We start from the raw sequence: 21,417 nt of genomic DNA, 5'->3' as shown, positions 1-21,417 counted from the left end.
TCGATCCACTCGATACACTCTGAAATGAGACTTGTCCAATCAGGCAACATGTTTCCAGTCATCAACAGTCCAATGGTGGTGTTGACAGGCCCTGGCAAGGTGTAAAGCTTTGTGCCGTGTGGTCATCAAGGGTACACAAGTGGGCCTTCTAACTCCGAAAGACCATATTGATGATGTTTAGTTGAACGGTGTGCATGCTGACACTTCTTGATGGCCCAGCATTGAAATCTGCAGCAATCTGAGGACGGGTTGCACATCTGTCACATTGAACGACTGTATTTAGTTGTCACTGGTCCAGTTCTTGCAGGATCTTTTTCTGGGCACATCGATGTCGGAGATTTGATGTTTTACCAGATTCCAAATGTTCATGGTACACTCATGAAATGGTCATATGGGAAAATCCCGATTTCATCGCTACCTCTGAGATCTGTGTCCCATCACTCACGCACGGACAATAACACCACATTCAAACTCACTCAAATCTTGATAACCTGCCATTGTCGCAGCAGTAACCGATCTAACAACTGTGCCATACACTTGTTACTTTATAAAGGCATTGCCGACCTCAGCACCATATTCTGCCTCTTTACATATCTCTGTATTTGAATATGCATGCCTATGCTAGTTTCTTTGGCGCTTCAGAGTATTTCCCCATACAAAAGGTGCATGTCAAAGAGTTCTGCAAAACTGTACCATTGGTCTGATTATACTGTATTGTAACTTGCACCTCTGAGTAGCACTGGGTAATTAATGGGTCTGTTGTCAATTATGTCTGTTATGGGGCAATGTAAATACAATACAACAGAGCCACCTTATGGACAACCATGTAAACTTGCACACATGTTGGTTGTAAATAAGCTGAGAAACAGTAATGCTAGTCAAAGTGGTAGACAAGCTTATTTCCATATCTCCTTAAGCTGGCTTCTCCGATCCCGGTTCCCTACCTCAAATTGTTCAGTGGAGCATTCTCTACGTCTCTTTACATTTTTGCATGCTCTATGCAAACACTGTGTATAACGCTGAATTTACTCAAAAAATTATGTTACTGTCGGACACACAGTTCAGGTGATATGATGTCATAAACACTGAGATAAGTGAAAAACTAACTTTTTTAAAACAAATCTTACATGCTAAATGCCAAATATTTAGCACACTGTAGCAGTATACATTGTCAAAAAGCCATCAGCTTATTTGTTTGTCATAGCTGTCAAATGAGTTTACATGCTAGACGCCAGGAGCACTGTGATTATTCTCCCTCTGGTTCCCAATATAGAACTACAGTGAATTACCGTTCGAGCCTGGACGATCTAGTTTACTTCTGTACAAATGTATCTGCCCTGAATTCAATTCAGTGTTCAGATTACAGCTCGACACCACTACTTAGAATGTCTGTATAATCTTTCTGTGGTTGTTCTAAATAACTGATCAAATTGGTACTTTGTATCTGTGCCTGGGTGACTTTATGAATGCTTCTGATACTTGATTCAGAAGACTATCCACTAATCTCGCAACAGTGGAGACCTCGACATTGTCCAGGCAGTGTGAATAAACTTGCAGTACCAGAGAAATAACAACCTACTTTTTAATAGTTGCAAATTTTTGAGATGGTAGACATACCCACCACATCGAGACTCACAGTCCAACTACCCCACATTACTGTCGCACAATCCCGCACTATGGTTTGCTCAAGTAGAAACAAGTTCTTTTGGCACTGGAGTAACCACACTTTGAAAATATTCTCTCTAGTGGTTAGCCAACTAGACCACTGTTACGCCACAGAAGTCCAAGACATTGTAACCAAACCTCCTGCTGCTGAGTGATAGGAGAAACTCACGGCAAAGATAATGCGTAGAGTGTCCACCTCAAAGCAAGAGCATATGAAAGTATTTAATCAAGGAGGCTTCACAGACGTAAAGTCGTCTCAGTACCTCCAGCATCTGCACAGCAAGATCAATGCAGGCACAGTACTGGACACTGCTGCACTCACTGTGGAGCAACCAACCGTCAGCTCAAATAAAGGACACTGTAGTATCTCAGAGAAAGAAGCCACCAGATGCTGTAGCAGACCTGACAGATAGGACACAGGACACCAAAGTGCCATCCCTATGCAGTACAACAATGGCAGCGTGCAACAGTAAGTCAATAGTTACAGTGACACATGCAGGTTAAGACTGCCACGCAAACGTGGTTGACACCCTCAGCAAACGAATCACTTAGCTACTCTCTTGCTGGAACATTAGAGGACTCTTTCGTAAAAAAACAAGAAGTAGTTCCTCCACAAACTCCTCAGCAGCAAATGGCACAGCACAGCCACTATCTGACATTTGTTGGCATCATCAAAAATTCGGAGATCAGGTACACAAAAATGCACTATGCTATACGCTTTCCCAAATGGCAGCAACAATCAGACAAAGGCATACCTGATCACCAGTCACTATCTCATAACAGATCAGATGACAGGACGGACCTTTCCACAGGTTAGGATCTGATTTATATATTTACCCATGGACCCTGTTGCATAAGTCTTCAATTCACATTCAGATTACAGCTCAACACGACTATCTAGTGAGTCTGTGTATGCTCTTCTGTAGTTTGTTCTAAACAAATGTTCTGATTGTAATACACGGCGATATTTCGTGTCTGTGGCTAGCTGAACTTACGAATGTCTTGCAACAACATTAACTCATTTTTGAAGTAATCAGATATACATGGGAGTTCAATTCTTAAAAAAATGCCAGGAGGGGGAGGGGGGGGGGGACTGGTTTCTCCTAACGTACCACGAGCACTAAAAGGCCCCAATTTTCAGCAAGATTAACATATAATATGATTATCAATACAGTAACAGGACAAATGTTCCAATGTTGCAGAGTGAATTTTAAAAAGTCACATTTCTTAAGTGCACAGCTAAATGTAGTGTGTTTTTGTGTTGGACACCTCCGAAATTATCTTTGCACACAACGGTAAAACACGAAATATAGATCGTAAGAATTTACTTTGAATAAGTTAGATGCTACACAAATTAATTGCACTTTTTTTAATTCAGAAAAGAAATGAAAAAAAAGAGTAAGCAAAGTGGGTAAATTAGCAAAGCTGAGCTTTATTAAAATAATCCAGGCACATCAGAAGAACGATGTAGTACCATCTGTGCATACCTGTTCCTCTAACTTATCGGCAGCAACACTGGCCAAATCTGATTTAACTTCATTTTGTGCTCCATTAAATATCGCTTCTGCACTTTTACTCCTTCTCCATTTAGTCTAAAACATAACGAAGTTTAAACAATGGAAAATCCAGGATCAACTGTCACAATATTATGAAAACGATATGGCGGAGATACTGAGTCACAGATAGGCACACCAAAAAGACTGTCACAAAATAAGCTTTCAGCCAAGAAGGCCTTTGTAAAAAAAAAAAAAGGTGATCATCCGCGCGCGCGCGTGTGTGTGTGTGTTTTAGACAAAGGCCTTGTTGGCTGAAAGCTTGTTTTGGGACAGTCTTTTTTGTTCCGCCCATCTACTACTCAGCATCTCTGCTCAACATAACGAAGTTTATATTACAAAATTCGCAGTATATATGTTTCTCTAAGATTTTACTACATTCTCACATAATTTCCAATGATGAGGCATACTCAGAGTAATACAGTTCCTTACACACATACCTGTTCATCTGTTTTGTGGGTGCCAGCACTGGTAGATTTAGAGTGGACATCTTTTACCTCTGCATTAACTACTTCTCCTGCATTTCTATACATTTTCCTTTCAGGTTTTTTAGGAGAATTGGAACGCAGGTTCCTTACTGGTGACAGAGCATTCTGACTGGCTACAGCCTGACGAGTTACCTGCACAAACATAAAAATGCTCTTTAACTCATTTATTCGCCATGTTCCGTATCCCATCTTGCACGAAAACTTTCTAGGGCATAGAATGAGTTAAGATACCTGCATCAGCATCTACACACATACCCTGCAAAACAGTGATGTGGCAGGCAGAGAGTAGTTAGCACAGCCCCACACGTTAAGGTTCTACATGTTACAATTGTGGTCAGAGTGCGAAAAGAATCACTACTTAAATGCCTATGTGTATGCTGTAATTGGTGCAATCTTGTCTTCACAATCCCAGGATGTTGAAAAATACCATATTTATCCGAGTATAAGACGATCCTGAATATAACACGACTCCCTTTTTTTTTAAAAAAAGAAAAAGTACCTCCCTGAGAAAAATTTATTTTTAACACATTCTGACTAATCAAAATTACAAAAAATTACAAACTGTTTTAATAACATTAAGTATCTGCCCAAAACATTAGCATTATTCCTATTTTAAAATTAGAATATTTAGTAATTGTTTACATTCTAATTCTACAAGAAAAATAAACAAAAAGAAATAGTTTGATTTTTACCTTCACTACCCTTTTTTGCTTAATAAGCCTATCGATTGTGGTATCACTGTTTTTAATCCTCAACACCATTATATGACAGATGTGAAATTTGTTATCTTCATTGTCACAAATTAATGTTGTTTCTTCTGAAATTGTCGCAATATCTGAGATTATGGTTAAGGTGGAATCTGAGAATACAGCAGTTTTATTGCTGAACACATATCGGATTTCACTTCTACAATGTTTCTTGCTTCCAAATGTATCGTCTGCCCATTGCTCTCTCATTGACTGCGGAGAATCAGCAGCGGATACTCCCCCTATCCTTCCTTTCATACATCATGGTGAGTGTCGACAACATTATCGCAGGAAACATGTTAAGGACATGACTGACATCTTGTCTCCTGCAGAAATGTGTAACATTGTCATGCATCTGTCTAATTTGAAGTCAATTCAAATATAATCATGCAAACTGCAATTTAAATGTGGTAGATGTTCATACGAAAGCCAAAACACACTGTATAGATTCCCATGGTTGGCAGCACAATATAATTTGCTGCACGCTCACTACTCCCCTCCCCGCACTCGTCCTAGTTCTCAGCCGAGCTGGTATCACTGTTCCCCCTCCAATCCTTCTGTAACGTTGTGCCTGAGCATCTGTAAAACACAGCTGCAATACCTTCAATGGTGCACATCATATGTAACAATAGCAACTAATGCATAAATAAGAGATCACAATCACGATTCAGTACAATGAGGAATATTCTAAGATGATGTCTCCTTAGCAGAATGTTTGTATTTCCCAAGTATTATGCCAATGAATCAGTCTGTCAGCTACTGTACCTCATATTCTCTCCTTATCTCTTCTTCTTCTCCTGCTTGTGATGTCTAAACGTATTCCTGATTTATTGTTGGCGTCAGTTTGCTGTCAAAGCTAATGAGAATAAACCTATCACTGAATTGTGCAAAGCAACTGACTCTCTGATCTACCTCCCAATTTCTAACAAATTTGACTCCTGTAATACCACTTTGTTTCACTGTTGATATTGCCCTATATTAATATTTATTGATTAATTACACATATTTGTAATTTTTCTTTGGGAATGGTCAGTTCCCTTTACTATTAAAGTACTCAGTAGTAAACCCGCTTTATAAAAAGGAAGAAAGGGATAATGTAGACAATCTTAGATCTATTTCTATGCCAGCAGTGTTTGCTAAATTTATTAAAAAGGGTGTGTATGTAAGAATAATTGATCATTTCTTTTCACACAATCTGCTGTCAAATAAACAGTTTTGGATTTAGAAGTGATTTAACAACTGAAAATGCTATATTCTCTTTTTTCTGTGAGGTACTGGGTGGATTAAACAAAGGGTTTCGAATGCTAGGCATCTTTTTTGATTTAAATGAGGTGTTTCATTGATTGATCACAAAATACTGCACCAATAGTTGGACCATTATAGAATATGGGGAGTAGCTCACAATTGTTTCACCACTTACTCTAAGAACAGACAGCAAAAGGTCATTCTCCAATGTACTGAGTATGGCTATCATTTGGGGTTTGAGTGGAGCACAGTCAAAGGGGCTGGCGGGGGAGGGGCGGAGGGTTCCCCAGGGATCAGTGCTGGGGCCACTCCTGTTCCTTATTTATATAAATGATATACCTCTTAGTATTATAGGTGATACTAAAATATTTCTGTTTACTAATGACACTAGCTGGGTAGTGAAAGAAGGTGTGTGCAACGTTGCCACTGTTTCAAATATGACAGTTCAAGACTTAAGTTAATGGCTTGTAGAAATAAAGCAAGACTCAGTTTTCACAGTTTATAACACACATTTCAACAAAACCTGACTCTCTAGTAACACAGAATAGGATTACAATTAGTGAGACTGAACAGTTCAAATTTCAGAGTTCTGATAGACAAACTGTCATGGAAAACTCACGTATGGGATCTTGTTCAAAGACTTCATGCTGCCAAGTCCATTGAGGACTTTTTGGTAGGGAGGACACAGCATGTTATGTTGGATAGTGTGTCATCGTCAGATGTAGAAGTAACTTCAGGTGTGTCCCAGGGAAGTGTGTTGGGACCCATGCTGTTCATGATGTATATCAATGACCTTCCGGACAATATTAATAGCAACCTCAGACTTTTTGCAGACAATGCAGTTATCTGTAATGAAATACTGTCTGAAAGAAGCTGCGTAACTATTCAGTCAGATCTTGACAAGATTTCAAAGTGGTGCAAAGACTGGCAACTTGCTTTAAATGTTTAGAAATGTAAAATTGTGTACTTCACAAAATGAAGAGACATAGTGTCCTATGACAATAATATCAAAGAGTCACAGCTGGAATGGACCATCTCCTACAAATACCCATGCGTAACACTTAGTAGGGATGTGAAATGGAACGATCATGTACAGCGAATCGTGAGTAAAGCAGGTGGTAGATTTCAGTTTCTTTGTATAATACTGGGAAAGTGCACTCAGTCTACAAAGGAGATAGCTTACAAATCACTCATGTGACCAAGTCTAGAATATTGCTCAAGTGTGTGGAACCCGTACTGGATAGGACTCAGGGCGGATATCGAAAGTACACAGAGAAGGGCAGCACAAATGGTTACTGGTTTGTTTGCTCCATGGGAGAGTGTCACATAGATACCAAAGGAATTGAACTGAAGATAGACATAAACTATACCGAGAAAGTCTACTAATGAAGTTTCAAGAATTGGCTTTAATGATGATTCTGGAAATATACTACCACCCCTACATATCACTCACACAGGGATCATTAGGGTAAGATTGGAATAATTATAGCATACACAAAAGCATTCAAACAATTATTCTTCCTGTGCTCCATACGTGATTAGAACAAGAAGAAACACTAATAATTGGTACAATGGCATGTACCCTCTGCCATGTACTTCACAGTGGTTTTTAGAGTATAGATATATATTTAGATGTAGCTGTAGATGTGTGACAGACAAGAAGATACAAGTTACAGAATGCCAATGTCCAAACAGATCTCTTAACCCTGGTGGTTTTATAAACCAATCACCTTTTGCCCTCTACCTGAAAAATGCCAAGCATTATAGCCATCTGAATGTTGATACCTTTCTAGTCATTGTTTAGCATACGTTTAGTTGTTAGAGCAACCGGAGCATCAACAGGTCAAGTGTGAAAGTAATTATTCCTGGCACTGCAGCAGCAGTGTACTGCACACACCATACGCCTGATCACGTAAGTACTATTTCGAATTGTCAGTGTTATCTGTTTGTACATATAAACGAAGCAATGAGCTAGAAGAGCAGTATATATTTTAGAATGTCTACCATTATACTTCATTAGTTGCTTACAACAGTTCATGTTTGTAATTTTAGGTCCAAAAATATTTGACGAAGGAGGAATTAGAGTGGACTCTTTTAGATGTGCTCAAGAAAGAAGATAACTGCAGAGATATTTAGTGAGTTCAATGAAATATTACCTTCCTTTGATACTGAAGATGATATATTTATTGGTAAAAAACAAAACAGATGATAACCGTGCATAAAAGACATCCCATGTACCGACAAAAAATATTATCAAAATCCTCCCACGCCTTAAAACGGTTGCATGAGATATCTCCATTGGCCCCCTCTCTGCAAGTAACTTAGAGACAGGAAGGTTTACTACAAGAAAGTGGGAAGTTTATGGAAAATTATTTATGGACAAGTAGTCATCAGGAGTACAGTAAATAATGTATTCTCAAACCATCAAATTCAAAGTTCTGTGGAAAGGAATGACATATTAATCAAGCAAAATATATGGATGAAATAATTAACAAACACTTTCCCAATATTATTTAGCAGAATGTCAACCCAGTTGAGGAGAAGATGATAGGCCACGAATGGATTAAAGTAGAAACACATCTTTTTGAAACATATGGACATACTGAATAAATGGCAAACTGGAGTGGAAAATGAAGAATGTCAGAAAGGAGACTTCAATGAAATGGTTAATGTATCATAGTGATTCGTGAAGAGCGACATGTCCTCAAAATGGAAACAATAATCAATATTACACAGCAGTCTCTGCATGCCTATATTTAATAGCCAACAAAATGATGAAATATTGAAGTTTGTTGCCCACGCTCTAATTCATCAACTGCATTGGTATCAGTAAGTGGGACATGTGTGCTCTCACCTCCATGCGTGTTAGTGCACAAATGGTTATTACAATATTGTGGTATTTTTTTAACAGTATGTATGTCCTACAAATCAGAAAATTTATTTCCTTAATAAGTGGATTCCCTCTGTTAAAACCAGTGTAGTGAATAATGAAAGGAATTATATGCTACATGAAAGATAATAAAAATCTTTTATTGTCTAAACAAAAATTTGTTAAGTATCTGTATACCTTCTGCGCTGAATTCATATTAACATCAGCATGGACAGAGTTTGCACTACGGCTCCTGACTTTGTCCTCTGTCCTCAGGCCACTGCTGCTCCTTTTTCTTTTTTCCAACTCATCTGGTCTCAGATCAGACTTGGAACGTGTTCGAGATTCACGTCCTGAAATCGCAGGAACCTCCACCTGCACAGTGAAAATATGATGTCACAAATCAATTCTTGTATCAGTCAGTCTCCAAGTTTCAACATACTGTGATGTCCCCCCCCCCCCCCTCCCCCAGTATATCCATTGTATATGACGAACTGTGACTTTGATTTAAATTGGCGTTTATCTGCTAATAAATATGCAACCAGTCACTGCGACTGCATGCATATTTATTACCAGATAAATGCCAATACTGTGTGTGTCATGCTCAAGTGTGTGGAACCCGTACTGAATAGGACTCAGGGCGGATATCGAAAGTACACAGAGAAGGGCAGCACAAATGGTTACTGGTTTGTTTGCTCCATGGGAGAGTGTCACATAGATACCAAAGGAATTGAACTGAAGATAGACATAAACTATCCCGAGAAAGTCTACTAATGAAGTTTCAAGACTTTGATTTAAATTGGCGTTTATCTGCTAATAAATATTCTAGACACAGTAGGTTCTTTATTCTGTCACTATGTATAAGTTACATACTCACAGATATATGGTAACAAATATGTATTATAATCCAATATAAACAACAAGACCCAAAATGACTTTTCTGTAAGAAGCACATCAAACAAATATCTGCACAGCATTTTTCTATTTAAAACAACAACAGCACAAAATTTACAACACTGTCACACTGCTTTTCAATGTACTCGATCTCCCTCTGCACAAGCTTTCCAATACCCTCAGGGGAAAAAAGTTTATAAATTGAACATCGAACCATGTATACATTGCTTCCTTCACAACATCTTCATCTACGGTTATCTGACAGGTTTTTAAATCACCCTTAAGTGAACCACACAAATGGAAATCTGACAGGAATGGATCAGATCAGTACTTTAAGCAGGGTGCTCAAAACACTTCTAAATGCATGTTCTGAGGAGTTCGAAGAGTGTGAGTAGCATGTTGCGTCAAAAAAATAATGCTTTTTGACAACAGTTTTTAGTGTTTGTTTCACATTAAAGGCTTCAATTCATTGCCAAGCATATCACTAATATCACTGTAATGTTCACTATAGACACCTTTTCAAGATAACAAGATAAAGTTCCACAACTGTTCCTTGCGTATCCCAAAAAACCTGAAAGCATCAGTTTTCCTGCAGAAGACTGACTCTCAAATTCATTTTTTGCTGGAGATTCAGGGCATTCCCATGTCATGCTCGTGCACTTTATGAAAGTTTAGACTGTTGTGGGAGATATCATATGCAGAACCATGGATAATGTACACTGTTTACCACTTCACTAGAGACAGTTGTCAGTTATCCGAGATCTGGTCATGGACTTGCTCAGTAATGTATGTGAGTTAACATCCTACTCTTTCCTCGGTCTTCCTTTGTTTGGCCAATTCTGAACTGTTCAATCTGCATGTAAGCACGTTTCCATGGTAACACATTGCCCTTATAGTGTTCTGAAAGTCTTATGTGATTTTCTGCTTATGATGGATCTTCAGACTCCAAGAAACAGATCACAGAATGCTGTTCTTCATTTTTGTGAATGGAAAGCGGCACTTTACAAGAGCCCAAAGCAAACTTACGTGATAACACTGAAACCTACCACAAGCGAAGAAACACTGCCAACTAAAGCTGGTGAGCACAGGAAGTCTTAGTGGCAATCTATGGACAACTACAACAGAAGTGCAGACTCTAACAGACTTATCCTTGTGTATCAAACTATCCATTAGGAAATGAAATATTATGGTTCATTGGCCATTCTCAAATTGACAACTGATTGGTATTAATGCTTTTGCAGTCCTTCCGTGACTGTATTCCTTTACTGTGTTTATAGGAAAGCATCATACCACTTCAAAACCCTCCTGGGGCTAGTGTTAGTCTGCCATACCAGCTGTTGTTTCCGTTTGTTGCGAAATATAGCTCTTAGGGCTAAGAGAAGTATACATCCTCCCAAACAACACTGTTTTAAAGGTTCTGGAAGTATGCTTGCCACCAAAGAAGTTTCTCAAAGAGGCTTGGGAAGTGTGTGTTTTGTGGACCTTGGGCAGAATACTTACAACCAACTTAGCGGTTTTACAAAGATTTTGGGAATGTATCTTACCACTTCTGGATGTGTCTGACATCCTGTGGGAGTATGCTGCACTAAGAGTGTAAAAACGGCTACAACAATCAGTTTCTGTTTGTCGTCAGATGGTTACTGTTGTCACTTCTGAAGTTTGAAAACTTGCTACATTTCTACAGTGGGAAATACACTTACCACTACAAAAACAGCTCACAGAGTGACTATGGGAGATATTCAGACTACCAAATTTTTGGTTCTAAATCACACACAAAAATTGTTAAAAAATAAATATAGCAATTGAGCATAATTCTAGTAACTTTGCTGAGCCACTAAAAAAAAGAAAGAAAGAAAGAAGAAGAAGGAAATGTGTGCTCTCACCTCTACAGGCATAAGTGTACAAACAGTTATTACAATAAACTATTGTACAAACAGTTATTACAATAAACTTTTTTTTTTAAGATTATGAATGCAGTACAAATCACGACATACATCTACTCCAAAGCGGATTCCCTGCCTTAATGCTTTCGCTGCTGTGGGAGTGTACAGGTCCTGTTACACCATTCCTCAGGTGTTGTGGACATCTGAATACATCCTGAGCTACTGACCTCTCACTTTCACCTCTTAGTGAATAAAAATGTTTCAAATATTTATCATATAAAATATGATAAAATATGTTTCTCATTATGTGCTCTCATTAGCAAGGGCGAGGGCGAGGGTGGGGGGGTGGGGGGGTGAGATAGCCTTCTGCTCTGAATTGAATTTTAAATAAAATTTTGATATTTCATCTACATTTCGTTCACTGCAACATATGGACTGAAATCAACCATATGCAAAGTTTATGCAATGCATTTTTATCTCTGCAAAATCTTTACAATTTTACGCAATGTTTTACTTAATTTTGTGCAGCACAGTAACTGTGGCATAAACGAAAAGAAATTCAGGCCGTTATAGAGGGAAGATATAAGACTGTAAAATGTGCAAAATTCAAGTTTTTTCACCTAACATTTCTTGAAGAATCAGAAGATAAAGTGTTACATATCAGCCATAATGCTATCTCTCAGCACAGCCATCAGCATTTGGCAGGCACCATAAAGAAAGCCGCCTCAGCACAAAGTGCAGGGAGCATGCCTGAAGCAGCGAAAGGGTTACCATTCGAGCAGGGTGTTTCGCAAATACTTGTACAAACTTTGGGGCCAAGTTCCTTACAGCAAATCAAGAAAAAAATTGACATCTGCCCAAAAATCTCATTTTCAAGTCATTAACGAATGCTGACAATCTAGATGATTCGAGCTCATCAACACAAACTCAAAAACGAATGCTCAAAATGTTCTCCTCTGGTTTCTAAATGTGCATGCACTTATCCAATCACAGATTGTCAAACCATTTCAAATACTGCCCGGTGGTTTTGAGTGGTTTCGCAGGCTTCCATGACACACGAAGGAGGTGTTTCTGCAACCTGGTGGTCTGCTGCACTGACCAACTGTTCAAATTGTCCCCAGAAGTAATAACCCAATGACTGAGGTTGGGAAACATGCTGGCCATGGAAATTATCATCTTCAAACTATTCATTTGTCATGGCAGATAACAACCAATCCATCTCTGACAGTGAGACTGAAATGTGCTGGAGCTCCATCATGCATGAACCACATGATTCTCCTTTTTTGCATGGGCAAATTTTCCAGTAGGTCTTCGACAGTGTTATGAATACAGTCTCTCTAGGAAGTACCTGTAAGATGTTTCGGGAAAACATATGGTCCTACCAGTCAGTCACCTACAATTCCAGTTCACACATTATGCTTAAACTGATGCTGACATCTGGTCTGTGGTGCAGCATGACTGGCCCATTTGTAAACAAAACTGAAGACAGAAAGAACAGATGGCAGTTTGTGCAGCAAATCACAGGCAAAAGATCTCCTTTAGTGGGTGATCGGAAGGAGTAAGGTCCTGCACATCCTGAAAATTATACACATACACGAGTTGCTCTTAAAGTATCCTCTACGCAAATCTTGGCAATGTACCACTTGTCAGGGCCACTTACATTACACTGACACCTGACTCCTCTTTGACAAGACTCAACAACGTGCTCTTCTTGGTCAGGCATATGAGCAACATGTGGTCTTCGTCGGTTAATAGTCTGTGGTGCTACATATCCTGTATCAGCAACATGATAATATACAATGACTCAGGTGTCTTCAGTCTGGAAATGCCATCTGATATAGCTGTGCAGCCACATGTCCATTACTATCTGCGTGACTACACATAAAAATCACGTCTGACTGCTCACAGAATGAATATCCTGCCATTTATGAATGAGGCATTTTCAGTGAACTCACTTCTTGTTGTAATTGTATGCTATGGACATTTTGAAAAAAGACAAATGATGAATAGATGTAACAACACCATCTAGGATACAATGAGTCAAATGCGAGTATAGATAAGAAAAGTTGTTAGGTGGCGTGTAGAGAGGCAGTGAACGTCAACTTTCATTACTAACTCAAAAATGAAAGCATTTTGAACATATGGTTCATTGGTTGGTTTGGGGAAGGAGACCAGACAGCGAGGTCATCGGTCTCATTGGATTAGGGAAGGACGGGGAAGGAAGACAGCCGTGCCCTTTGAAAGGAACCATCCCAGCATTTGCCTGGAGCGATTTAGGGAAATCACGGAAAACCTAAACCAGGATGGCCGAAGGCGGGATTGAACCGTCGTCCTCCTAAATGTGAGTCCAGTGTCTAACCAATGCGCCACCTCGCTCGGTTGAACATATGTTTATATGAACTTTCTCCTTGTTTTGATAAAAGGAACCTGCCCCCTAACTTTCTTAAAGTATTTTTTAATTTCCTGTTACTGAATAATGACTGCAAAATCCTGTTGTTTGAAAGATAGTGAACAATTTTTAATGTCTGAACCAAATAATTTTAGCTCTCATTTGTATACCTTTCGTGCCGATTTCGTATTAACATCAGCGTGGATCGTGTTTGTACTAGAACTCTTGACCTTGTCCACTGTCCTCAGGCCACTGCTGCTCTTTTTTTGCTTTTCCAAGTCTTCTGGTCTTGGTTCAGACTTAGATCGTGTTCGAGATTCACTTCCTGAAATCACAGGAGCCCCCTGCACAGAGAGAATGTGATGTCACTGATTAGTTCACACATCAGCCTGTCGGCACGAGTTGGTATACTGTGTATGCTCTCTGCTACTGCAGTTCCTTTAGAAATAGAGGAGTGTTTACAATTTCCCTTACTGCTCTTTCACCAAATAGAGTTACATAATTACAGATGTATGGTAAAAAATGACACATGCAGAGATGTTATATTAGAAGATAAAACCATGCTATAAGTTGGATACTACAGATAAGCCAGAAAACATTCTCCAGAAAGGATACTTTTATATAATGGCCAAAATGTATCTGCGCAACTTTTTCTCTTAAATACAACAACACAAAATTTATGACACTGTCATCTGCTTTTCAGCATCCTTGTTCTATCACTGAACAAGCTTTTCAATGCCCTCAGGAAAAAAGTTTTTTTGATTTAACAGTGACACACGTATGTACCACTTCCTTCAAATCTTCATTAGAAGTGAATTGATGGCCAATTAAATTATATTTAAGCAGACCAAATAAATTTAAATCTGACAGTGTAAGGTCAGGACTGAATGCAGAGTGCTCCAACACTTCTAAATGCATATTCTCAAGAGTCTGAATAGCGTGGGTGGTGATATGTGGATGCACACTGCCATGCAAAAATAGAATACTGTTCGACAATATACCACTGTGTTTGTTTCAAGCTGCAGGCTTAGTTCACTGCTAGGCACATTGCTGTAATGTTCACTTTTTACTGTTGCCTCTTTTCAGGGTAATTTTCCAGAAATGGCCTGTGTGTGCCCCGAGAAAACTGATAGCATCATTTCTCCTGCCGAGGATTGACACTCAGATTTCTTTTTCACTGGAGACCCAGGATGTTTCCGGTCTACACTTTGGTGTTTGCTCATGCTCTGACTTTTGTTCTCTGCATCAAGGTGAAGAACTCATGTTTCCATCTCTAGTGATGAGTCATTTTAAAAACATTTCACCTTCATTAGCATGGCAGCCCTGTAGCTGCTGATGGATTCTCACATTATTCCTTTTGTGCTGTTCATTGTGTTATTTTGGAACCCATCTCTCAGAAACGTTAAGAAAGCTTAGACTGCTAAGGGTGAAATATACAGATTCATGGATAACATACAAGGCTTGCCACTTCATCAGATACAATTTTCGTTTATTCAGTTTATTCAAAATTAGGTCACGACCTTGGTCAGCATTGGTTGCATCTGGACACCTTGCTCTTTATTCGTCCTTCCCATTTGTTCGACCATATTTAACTGTTTAATCCAATGGTAAACATTTGCCATGGTAAAATATTGCCTCCATATCATGCTGAAAGTCTTCTATGGAGTAGAGGTTACTTAAACTTATGGACTGAATTTTTTTCAGGTTCATGAACATTTATTTTTATCTGTTATTACTTTTATGTTATAAGTTCATGTACTGACATGTTCCATGACCTTGGAGATTTGCTCCTCAATTTGGTCCTATGGAACTTGATGTGTAAATAAATAAATAAATGCATCTTCGGACCACAAAACATCGGTCGCAGGCTGCTGTTCTTCATTACTACAAATACAGGGTAACAAAGCCACATTTGCTTCACAAAAGCGCAAAGTGAACTGATATGACAACAATGAAACATGCCACTAAAGACAAGAATAATGCAGCCTATGAGCTCATGGGTTCAATTCATCCTGGAAACCGAATGACAAATCGAATGTAATCACAGACACTTAGTAATTTAGCCTCATATACCTCAATGTCCACAAAAAGGAATATTAGAATTTACTGATCATTCTCCAAGTCTCTCTTACCACTACAAGTTTAAGTGCATAAACAGTTCTTACAAAATGCTGTTTGATCATGAATGCAATAAAAATCAGAACGTACAACCACTCAAAAAGTGGATTCCCTGCCTTAACATCTATGTAATAAGTAATTACTGGAATAATCTATTGGATGAAAGACAATGAACAACTTCTGCTGTCAAAACCCAAAATTTTTAGCTGTATTTGTGTACCTTCTGAGGTGAGTTCGTATCATCGCCAGCACTGACCGACTTCGTGCTAGAGTCTTTGTCATTGTCCGTTGTCCTCAGGTTACTACTATTACTCTTTTTCTGCTTCTCCAATTCTTCTGGTTTTGTTTCAGACTTGGAACGTAGTCTAGATTTATTTGCTGAAATCACAGGAGTCTCCTGCAAAGTGAGAATGTGATGTCACAAATCAATGCATACCTCAGCCTGCCTGGAAGAGTTTGTATTCTGTGTGTGCTTTTTGTTTCTGCAGCTGCCCAAGACACAGAGGATTCTTTACATTCCCCTTTAACATACAGCCAACAAATAATGTTACATCGTCACAGACGTACTGGTAGCAAGGAACACATAAACAGGTCTTATAGTCCAAGAGACAACCACAATGTAAGTCATTGTACTACACATAATCTAGAAAAATAAGTAAGTTACAGAAATGGCTCCAGCTGCCAGAGACTGTGGTCATGTGTGTGAGAGTTGCATTTGTGTTTGTGTTTGTCTATTTTGAAAAAGGCCTTATTGGCTGAAAGCTAACTTTCCGACAGTCTTTTTGTTGTATCTTTCTGCATCTCTGTTATATGGTACTAGCAACTATCCTTTTCATTATACTGTTCCATTCCAGAAATGATGCTTTTATATCACACTGCTGAACCTGATTCAGAAACCTCAATTCTGGAACTTATTCCTTTAACACACTCAGGGTTGCCACAAGTTTCCCGATGTGAAATTTCCTGTTTTCCAGACTCATTTTTGGAATTTGCCCTGATAAATTTTCAGATCTGAAGGGTAAGTAAACAGATTAAGTTAACAAAAAATGTAAGGACTTGTATTTCTGAATGTATTTTAAATCAAACTTTGAATGAGTAGCAAGTTAGTACAAGGGTCATTCCAAAAGAAATTAACACTATTTTTGTAAAAATACAGTTTCAATTCTGCATGTGTGAAAGTTTTACAGTGTGTAGATACATCCTTCCCACTTGTTTTCAAACTTAGTTCAACCTGTTCCCATGAGTGGCACCGTCACAGCATGTCTTCAAGATGGCTGCTACACTTGACGTTTGTCAGAAGCAACGTGCTGTCACAGAATTCCTGTGCTGTGAAAATGAGACAGTGGGAAACATCCACAAGAGGTTGAAAAAGGTGTATGGAGATGCTGCTGTAGCTCGCAGTACAGTTAGTCAGTGGGCAAGCAGGTTACGTGATGAAAGCGGGCACGGCAATATTGAGGACTGTCCTTGCAGCGGCAGGCCTCGTACTGCACACACCCCAGACAATGTGCAGAGAGTTAACGAATTGGTGATTGCTGGCAGACGCATCACAGTGAACAAATTGTCATGCTACGTTGGGATAGGGGAAGGAAGTGTTTGAAGAATACTGAAAGCGTTGGTGTTTAAAAAAGGTTTGTGCCAGGTGGGTTCCCAGAATGTTGACAGTGGCTCACAAAGAAACAAGAAAAACGGTATGCAGCGAACTTTTGGAACAGTATGAGAATGGTGGAGAGGAAAAATTGTGACAGGTGATGAAACATGGCTCCATCATTTTTCACCAGAGACGAAGAGGCAATCAATGGAGTGGCGTCATGCAAATTCACCCAAGAGAAAAAAATTCAAAACCTCACCTTCTGCTGGAAACGTTATCGTTATGGTGTTTTTCGATTCCAAAGGACTCTTGCTTGTAGACATCATGCCAAGTGGAACCACCATAAATTCTTATGCATATGTGACGACACTGAAAAAACTTCAAGCTCGAATGAGTCGTGTTCGACCACATCGGCAAAAGCAGGATGTTTTGCTATTGCACGACAATGCACAGCCACATGTCAGTCAAAAAACCATGGAAGCGATCACAAAACTCAGATGGACAAAACTGAAACATCCGCCTTCCAGTCCTGACCTGGCTCCATGTGACTATCATCGCTTTGGGAAACTGAAAGACTCTCTTCGTGGAACAAGATTTGAAGATGATGACTCCCTAGTGCACGCTGCCAGACAGTGGCTCCAACAGGTTGGTCCAGAATTTTACTGTGCGGGTATACAGGCACTGGTTCCAAGATGGCTTAAGGCAGTTGAGAGGGATGGAAATTATATGGAGAAATGAAAATATTGTTCCTAAAGGATGCATCCACACACTGTAAAACTTTCAAACATGTAGAATAAAAGATGGATTTTTTTAAAAAAAAATAATGTGCATTTCTTTTGGAGTGACCCTCGTACAACAGCAAACCAGCCTAAGTTGCAAATTTCACATTTTATTCACTTGATGACCTGTTTTGGGCCAGGACCCACTTTCAAATCATTCAGTAAAATAATACTTCCAAAAATACAAGAACTTTGTCAAAAATATATACATATTATGAAGTGCAAATGAACAGTTACAGCACATACAGATAACTGCAGAAGATTATTCCAGTATGCTGGAAGGTCTTGACAGGGAGTTATTGTCTTCTTTACAGGATTTTTTATCCAAAATGTATGTAAACAGGTAAGCTGTGTAAATAAATGTAATTTTTCAATAAATGATTTCTGTGTTCGTTAACGAGGTAACCCAAACTTTGAATTAACACCTGTTTCTCCCACACAGGATTTATCAATATTCCAGGTGAGATAATGCATCAGATAAGAAATGTGAAAGGAAGATGTTGTATAACGTAATATTAAAGTTTTGAAAATAAGAATGACATAACTGGGTACGTATAGTGACATTTTCCCTGCCAAATAATACTCAGTGTTTTGTCAAACAATAAAAAGTCAATTAAAATCTATCAATGACAACCACTCCAAAGTCCTTCATGAGAGGCCTGATCTCTCCATCAGTTCCATTTAGTTCAGTGGTCCCCTTGCCCAGTTCATTAACTTGCTGGATAATAGACTACCTCTGTCTAACTCTCTTGGCTTCTTCATATTCTTCACATTGCTTCTGCTTTAAAATCTCACTATACCGATCTCTAGAGCTGCAACACTCCTGAATCACTCTCTTGATAAGTACTACAATAAGTTAAATGCCTGCAAAACATCACACTGTACAGCATACATGCATTGAGACACAGTCTCAACTCCTGAAATAGACTGCCCGAAGTCTCTCGCCTGTCGAACAAGCACTGCAGTCCCAAGTCTGTGGATAAGTCAAGAAAAGCTGCCGATTTATGCCACACACAAGCAGACCTGGCCTGCAGGCAGATCAGAGACCACATCCAACAGGCTGACCTGTACATCAGTGGGAAGCGACAGGCCTTAGATAGGTGATCCCGATTCCTCAAGAGATACACGCAGAACTGGTCCACAGTTCTGGCTCATGCGCATGTGGCCAGCTATTCACGCCCACAGTCACTTGTCACGATACCATATGAGAACTGCACCCACAGTGATCAATCTGTGCAACAGACACTTGTGCGAATACTCTTGAGATCTAAACAAACTACTGCTCACGGCTCCCTGCCTCTCTCATAGGCAGCTGACAGGAAGCTTAGGGGAGCGGTGGAGAGGGGAGAAGTGGTGGGAAGGACACAGTAGGGAGGGGTGCACAACAAGATTTTCTTTTTTTCAAATTTCCCTGAATTTGTGGCAACTCTGATACCACTTGTGTGTGTGTGTGTGTGTGTGTGTGTGTGTGTGTGTGCGGGGGGGGGGGGGGGGGGGTTACTTTCATAAGTGAACGCCTTTCCCCCCTGACAGATCTACGAATTTGATATTAAAAAGGTAATGGAACCTGTGCAGTTTTATATGCATACCTCCTTTGCAGACTTTGTATTGCTGTCGGCATTAACTGCTTCCGTGTTACGAGTCTTCACTCGGTCCAGGATGCTAAGGTCATTCCTCTTCAGCTTCTTTCTTTCCTGGTCTTTTAGTTTTGAGTCAGCGTTCAAACGTTTTTCAGGTGCACTTGCTGCAGTGATAGGAACCTTCTGCAACACAAGAATCATGAGTCATAAACCAAATCGTACATCAGTTCCTCTGCATACCCTTTGTCTCAAACACAGCAGTTTTACTGTATAAAATTTTCTCACTTTTGAGCTACACCATGTTTGATTACACACTCGAGCTCTCAAAGATATTCACCATCACTTTCAATGGGAACAGACTGACATGCAAATCACGGCTCCTGGCAGTCGGACGGTCCCTGACAATAAAGATGGTACACAGTTTATACAGGTCTAATTTTAAATAAACACTACATGACTTGAACATTGAAAAAATATTGTACACAGACTCCACTGTGAAACTACCAAAGCCATAGCAGTTTTAATGTTAATATGCAAGAAGGCATATGCTGAAAGGCAAAAGTATTACTTATGCATTACTTTAACTAGTCAGGATTGAAAATTTATGAAACAAATTACCTATAGAAGACTGGAAGAACTGTCATAAGATTAATTTGGGTTCTGGGGAAATGTAGAAATATATGAGCAAGTAAGGACCCTTTGACTTATTCATGATAGATAGAAAAAAACAAATCTACATTTATAGCACTTGCAGATTTACAAAAAGCTTAAAACAATGTTGACTAGAATATACTCTTTGAAATCCTGAAGCTATCAGTAGTAATGAACACGCGGTGAAAGGTTATCCACCCTTCCTTGTATTGAAACCAGACCCCGTTCTGAAAGTCAAAGGACACGAGAGGGAGGGGGAAGTTGAAGAAACTGAGTCAGGATTGCAGCCTAACCACAATGCTATTCAAAATTAGAACTATTAATACCTTCAGCTGCTGACGGGCATTGATATATATCAACAGGGACAGGTGAAAATGTGTGGCCTGACTGGGACTCGAACCCAGGATCTCCTGCTTAAATGGCAGACGCTCTATCCCTCTGAGCCACTGAGGGCACAGAGGATAATGCGACTTCAGGGACTATCTAGTGAACACCTCCCACGAGACCCACATTCTCACCTTGTATGTCCACACACTACATTCATAGTGTCCCTACCCAACACACTCATTACTCGTGGAAGACATTCTTGCCAAGTCCTGTAAGAGTTCGGGTAATATGTGTGCATCCGCACAGGAGGAGGTGGTCATGGCTGGTATTGCCAGAACTATATGCACACATATTACCCGAACTCTTACGGGACTTGATAAGAATGTCTTCCATGAGTAATGAGTGTGTTGGGTAGGGACACTACGAATGTAGTGTGTGGACATATAAGGTGAGAATGTGGGTCTCGCAGGAGGCGTGCTTGAGATAGATCCTGCAGTCACACTATCCTCTGTGCCCCAGATTGATACAGCATCTGTCATGTAAGCAGGAGATCCCGGGTTCGAATCCCAGTCTGGCCACACATTTTCACCTGTCCCCGTTGATATATATCAACGCCTGTCAGCAGCTGAAGGTATTAAT

The 21,417-nt window shown here is 39.5% G+C and overlaps 1 protein-coding gene across 1 annotated transcript in view; it reads right to left on the bottom strand.

Moving 5' to 3' along the window:
- LOC126424835 (serine/arginine repetitive matrix protein 2-like) overlaps positions 1–21,417 on the bottom strand; it is a 382,172-nt gene that overhangs the window by 309,843 nt on the left and 50,912 nt on the right. Inside the window, exons 4-9 of the mRNA XM_050087642.1 lie at positions 19,810–19,983; positions 16,071–16,247; positions 13,903–14,076; positions 8,765–8,941; positions 3,659–3,838; positions 3,153–3,257 (exon numbers count right to left, since the gene is read on the bottom strand). Coding sequence (XP_049943599.1) covers positions 3,153–3,257; positions 3,659–3,838; positions 8,765–8,941; positions 13,903–14,076; positions 16,071–16,247; positions 19,810–19,983 — 987 coding nt within the window. The remainder of the gene's footprint in view (positions 1–3,152; positions 3,258–3,658; positions 3,839–8,764; positions 8,942–13,902; positions 14,077–16,070; positions 16,248–19,809; positions 19,984–21,417) is intronic.

Source organism: Schistocerca serialis, chromosome 10, assembly GCF_023864345.2.
Source record: "Schistocerca serialis cubense isolate TAMUIC-IGC-003099 chromosome 10, iqSchSeri2.2, whole genome shotgun sequence".
NCBI lineage: Eukaryota > Metazoa > Arthropoda > Insecta > Orthoptera > Acrididae > Schistocerca > Schistocerca serialis.
Note: the sequence above shows the minus strand (reverse complement) of the source record. Positions and strands in the feature narration are given on the sequence as shown.